Source organism: Seriola lalandi, unplaced genomic scaffold, assembly GCF_002814215.2.
Source record: "Seriola lalandi dorsalis isolate HSWRI2012SDOR001 ecotype SW California unplaced genomic scaffold, Sedor1 jcf7180002054970, whole genome shotgun sequence".
Classification (NCBI taxonomy): domain Eukaryota; kingdom Metazoa; phylum Chordata; class Actinopteri; order Carangiformes; family Carangidae; genus Seriola; species Seriola lalandi.
Window position 1 is genome coordinate 1,214,370 of NW_019525521.1, and position 5,733 is coordinate 1,220,102.

General features: G+C 44.3%; 1 protein-coding gene across 1 annotated transcript in view; it reads left to right on the forward strand.

Annotated features, from left to right (window-relative positions):
- LOC111646396 (hamartin-like) overlaps window positions 1–5,733 on the forward strand; it is a 25,385-nt gene that overhangs the window by 7,756 nt on the left and 11,896 nt on the right. The window contains exons 10-17 of the mRNA XM_023395869.2: window positions 803–873; window positions 1,165–1,276; window positions 2,444–2,538; window positions 2,620–2,725; window positions 2,900–3,207; window positions 3,734–3,894; window positions 4,269–4,339; window positions 5,548–5,714. Of these exons, the coding sequence (XP_023251637.1) occupies window positions 803–873; window positions 1,165–1,276; window positions 2,444–2,538; window positions 2,620–2,725; window positions 2,900–3,207; window positions 3,734–3,894; window positions 4,269–4,339; window positions 5,548–5,714 (1,091 nt within the window). The remainder of the gene's footprint in view (window positions 1–802; window positions 874–1,164; window positions 1,277–2,443; window positions 2,539–2,619; window positions 2,726–2,899; window positions 3,208–3,733; window positions 3,895–4,268; window positions 4,340–5,547; window positions 5,715–5,733) is intronic.

Here is a 5,733-nt window from a genome sequence, read left to right on the forward strand (position 1 = left end):
GGCATGATGAAGACTTAAATGTCTCTGATGATCCTTTTTATTTTCTCATGTGAAATGATCACAGTGATCAGTTTGTCTGGAAACAGACTGTTGCTGCCACTAGAGGGAGCTGTGACTCTGAAAACACACTTCAGTTATAATCACCAGCCATGACTGTGTGTGTGTGTGTGTGTGTGTTTATGTGTCTCTCTCCCTCTCTTGCTCGGTCAGTTCCCAGGATCATGCTGCTCGGCCCTCCAGCTGTTGGGAAACACACTGTGGTGAGTTTGATGTTGTAAGTGCTTCACACGAAAAGACATACGATCAACACTGAAACATGTTAAAACATTAAAGGTGGAATAATAATAGAATACTAATAGATGTGTATAAGAGACAGGATATATCGATGGATGGATGTATAGGGGAATGTATAGATGGATGGATGTAAAGATGGATGGATGTATAGGGGGATGGATTGATGGATGGATGTATACATGGATGGATGGATGGATGGATGGATGGATGGATGTATGGATGTATGGGGAATGTATAGATGGATGGATGTATAGGGGGATATATCGATGGATGGATGTATAGGGGAATGTATAGATGGATGGATGTATAGGGGAATGTATACATGGATGGATGTATAGGGGGATATATCGATGGATGGATGTATAGGGGAATGTATAGATGGATGGATGTATAGGGGAATGTATAGATGGATGGATGTATAAGGGAATGTATAGTTGCATGGATTTAATGATATTCTATAAAGATAATAAGTTGATTAATTCCTGATTTGTGATCTGTGTGTTGATAGGAAGTTCAGTCTGTCCTTCGCCGTCTGGACGTCCAGCTCTTCCTCAGCTGACCTTCAACACCTGCACTCAGGTGATGTTTCATCATTCTTCATCACTGTAGCTCAGGAAGAGGAAGGAACACTTATCATGTGTTCATTCATGTGTTCATCTTAAAAAAGTCACAGCAGTTATTCTGTGAACAGAATCTGACTAATAATCATCAGGAACCAATCAGCTCTTAGATCAGGTGAGAGCCAGGGGTTTCCCATCATGCCCTGCAGCACCGGGTCTAACACCTGGTGAGGTGGTCGTAGTTTACGTTTCCACAACATCAGAGCGAGTCAACAGAAATCTGATCAATGAGTCTGATGTTCCTGTTCAGGCCGATGATGCCACATGGAGCCCCTCATCTCAGTGTGGTTTGTCCACGCCCCCACCTGAACCTGCCGCTACAAGCTCCGCCCACCCTCTGAGCAGGACAGCATCCATCTCAGGTGAGTCAGATGTAAGAGCGTGTTCTTCTCTCTGGTGTGACTCAGACGGACACAAGCATATATCCATGGAATAATAACATACACTTAATGTAGTGAAAGAATTCAATCACATAATCCATAATTCATTTGTAATTTAAAAACAAAACCACATAAATCTGTCGTTTGTTTTAAAACTAAACGGGAAAAAGTGTTTTTGTTGTCAGTATCAAAAAAACTAAAATGGACAGTTTCTGTTTTTTCTCGATTCCTTGATTCTTTGTTTAATTTGAAACAAAAAAATGAATTCACACGGTTTTATTTTATTTTTACATTTATTAAATTTTTATTCCAATAAAACCGCTTTATTTTAGTCAGAGCAGCAGCCATTTTGTTTTCAGGGTGTCCGGCCGTCTCGTTCTCGTGGACACGATATCTCAGTAACACCGCTTGGCACTCAAGGATGAACTGATTGGATTTTGGTGGTCAAAGGTCAAAGGTCAAGGTCACTGTGACCTCAGAAAGCACTTCTTAGCCATTACTCAAGACTTCAAACATCCATCCAAAATTTCAAACAAAGGTTAAATATTTAATGAGTCTGGATAATCAGGATGTGACGTGAAACTGCTCAGTGGAGGCAGACGACCGTGAGGAGGTGACTGGTTCTAAAACAAAATCAAAAACGAAAAGAAAATCTGATTCAAATAACAGTCCGATTCTGGTTTTTGCAAATTCATTTTTTCATTTCTCATTTGGCACAGACAGTAGATCAGTGGACAGACAGGAAGAGGAAGTGAAGTGTAAAAAAGTCCAAATAAAAGCCAAGAGCAAAAACTGACCATTTTGATTCTGACAGAGAAAACTTTTTTTTTTTTTTATGTTTTTGTTTTAAAACAAACAACAGATTTACCTTTTCTCTCGTTTTTAAAATTGCAAATGAATTATGGATTATCTGATGATACCCAGACCCTGATTTCTTTATTACCCTGAACATGTGTAAAAGCAGAACACAGCAGATAAACACCTGAGAGTCGTTCAGGTTAACAATAAAGAGGGAACCATTAGAAGTGTTGGACATATTGTCTGTAACAGGATGAGAACAGACATGATCCTCGTCATCACACTGACGTCTGGTCCTGGTGACGCTCTGAACCTAAACCCCGTCCCACTGATCAACTCTTGTGTCCCCAGGTGTGAAATGTCCCTCACCGGCCTCCGTCCCTGTGACATCACTGACTGAAGAGATCCAAGATGGAGGTCTGGCTCCTGTGAACAACAACAACCAGGTGAGACCAGGGCCGCAGGTAGACTCTGCTCTCCTCGATGGGAGGCTTTTATTGTGAAGGAGTCTCTCTCTGTCTTTGCAGGTGAAGCAGCAGCCAATCACAGAGCTCGAGGGTGTGTCATCTATTCAACCAGTCATAGAGGGGGTGGAGAGAGGCCCAAGTGATGTCATCAATAACAGCAGTGAAGGTGAGCTGACCAGCTGATGTGGGTGGGTGTGTGTGTGTGTGTGTGTGTGTGTGTGTGTGTGTGTGTGTGTGTGTGTGTGTGTGTGTGTGTGTGTGTGTGTGTGTGTGTGTGTGTGTGTGTGTGTGTGTGTGTGTAGCCTGGATCCATAATCAGTCTCTGTTACTCTGTCTCCAGGGGTCAGATCAGAGGAGGCCCACCTGCCCCCCCCTTCCTCCTCCTCCTCCCCCCTGCCCGTCCTCACCTCCACCCCCGGCCATGATGAGTCATCCTCGGGTTCATCGCTCCCCCCTCCTCCCTCCTCCATCTCACTCTGCTTCACCCCCCCTCACCTCTCCACCACCTCCACCCGCAGATCAGAGGAGGGGGGCCCTGACTTGTTTGGCCCCACCCACTCCAATCAGAGCCCCGCCTCCCCGTACGAGCCTTTGTTTGACCTGGCTCTGCCGCACGCCGCCACGCTCTTCATCGGGAGGAAGACTCAGGTAAACTGAAGGAGACCGATGTGGATCCATCTCGATCAGAGTCGGTCAGGAAGTGATTATCACTTATTGATCTCTATCAGGTCTGTTGTTTCAGAGTCACTGTTACAGAGTTGTTCCTGTTCTTCATGTAGTTCTCAGGTGAAGAGCTTCACCTGAGAGGAACCATCCCTCTACAGGCCTGTCACAGCATCACAACACAACGTTTTCACCTCTTTGTTAAAACAGTCCAATTTTATTCTCAAAATATCTTAAATTGCGTCACGTGATCAGTCATCTGTCTGTCTCATTCTTGTCAACACGTTGTCATGGAAACGTTCACCTGAGCTCAAAGATGAACTTATCAGAACATTTTTTTGGGAGATTAAAACTTTATTCTTATAATATTTTTAAAAATGCTCTTTAAAATTAGTTAGTTTTCTCTTTATTTTCAACCTGAAAACAACTAATATTTGTCTATATTATTGATCAGCCATTTGCTTTTATTGAACAGTCCTTTGTTTTCATCAGTCTGTCTTGTGTCCTGTAGGAGGTGCTGGAGAGAGCAGTGGGGCAGCAGGAGAGGGGGGGCGGAGGGCGGGGAGTGGAGGTGGAGGACAGGGAGGAAGATCAGACCTCCGTCTCCCCTCTGGAGGTTCTGGACCAGCTGATCGTCCACGGACACAGTGCTCATGAAGGCCTCAGCAGGAGGTGAGACTGTTAGTCTGCAGATCATTAATGAACAGGAGAACCACAGTGGAGCCCTGAGGAACTCCAGCTGTATGATGATGATATGAGTTTTACATGTTCTTAGTACTTAATAAAATGTAAACAGGTGAGTTATATAAACAGGTGTCATGAGGGAGGAAATCAGCTCTAGAGACCAAAACAGTTTCTGACTCACTGTTGGAGACAGACTGTAGTGGTCATTAGAGGAACTGCAGCTTCTGGTTTTCAGTGTCGATGCTTGGACTGAACGTCAGAGCTCAAATCACAATTTTCAAGTTTTCTGGCCTCGTGGGAGCGCTAGTGTTAAACATGACTGTGTGTGTGTGTGTGTGTGTGTGTGTGTGTGTGTGATGCAGGTTGTCAGCAGTGAGTAAGTCGGTGGATCGGAGTCATTTTGGAGGTAAACAGCAGAGCATGAAAACCAAAGGTACCTGAAACTAACACACCCACAGACTCACCTCATTAACATAATTAACATAATTAACCTGAGGCAGGAGACACATCTGTCAGCTTTAAATCATCACTTCAGTGGTGACTCAGTGTCGTACTAAAAGTATAGAACAGTAACAGAAGTGTAACAGCTGCAGTGAGAGGTGAACTGTCACTGTTTGTCACAACGTCCCGTCTCTCAGTGATGATTCTCTCTGACCAATCAGCAGCCTGCAGCGTTTCCTGGAACCCCAGTGATACAAAAAACTTCCCAGGTATCAGGTTCTGTCTCCTGACCAATGGAAAACCAGAACAGGAGTGGAGTCAGTACCTGACAGACACATGCAGCAGATTCTCTGGTGTTTTATTCCACATTTGGTGAAAACAAATATATCACTTTAATAGAAAGTGTCAGACTCTAAGACTCAGACTCAAGATTTGAAGTGCAGGACAGGTGACAGGTGACAGGTGACAGGTGACAGGTGAAAGGTGACAGGTGAAAGGTGACAGGTGAAAGATGGGTTACAGTGTCCGTCTCTGTAAGATGTCACGGCAGGAAGAGCGGTGAAAATTAGCGAGTTCACCCAGTAGTCGTGTTTACATCACTGCTGATCAGAGTTTCAGCCTATAAATACCTGCGTCTGTTCCAGATGTGAAGGCTGATTGTTCCCGTTTCCACTGCCGACAAAAGCCTGATGTTAGCGAGTTCAGTGACCCGTGGAGAAGAGGCTTTAGACTCTCAGAGACTCAGAGGCCTGTTGCACGTCTAGTTTATAAGTTCAATTTTGCATGTCATGATTTTATTGCGTTTGCAAAATCTGTGCATTAAATCAGTGTGTACATGAATGAGTGGTGCAGCCACACTAACCAGTCTAACCAGTCTAACCAGTCTAATCTGACCTGCTCACTCATCCATCAGCATATTTTGGTTGTTTCGTGGTTTTTAGTCAGAGCAGATCAGATCAGATCAGATCACATCTTAATTGTCCCACAGGAGGAGGTTAATTTTAAAGGCAGCACAAAACAAAAGCATAAAACATCAACACAGTAAAAATAAACCAGCCAATCACAGAGAGACTGAGAGTTCTGTGATGGACCTGTAAAACGACAATAATCATTTAACCCTTCGTTGAGAAAATGAGAATAAATGCAGATGAATGTGTGTATTTAATGTGTGTTTAATGTGCGTTTGCTGTGTGATGTCAGGCCCCGCCCTGGGGGAGGAGCTTCAGTGCCTGAGGAGTCAGCTGTTGCTGATCCACAGTCAGCTTCAGTACGAACGTTTCAAACGGCAGCAGCACGCTGTCAGGAACCGCCGTTTGCTGCGGAGAGTCATCAACGCTACAGCGCTGGAGGAGCACAGCGTTGCCATGGTAACACACACACACACAC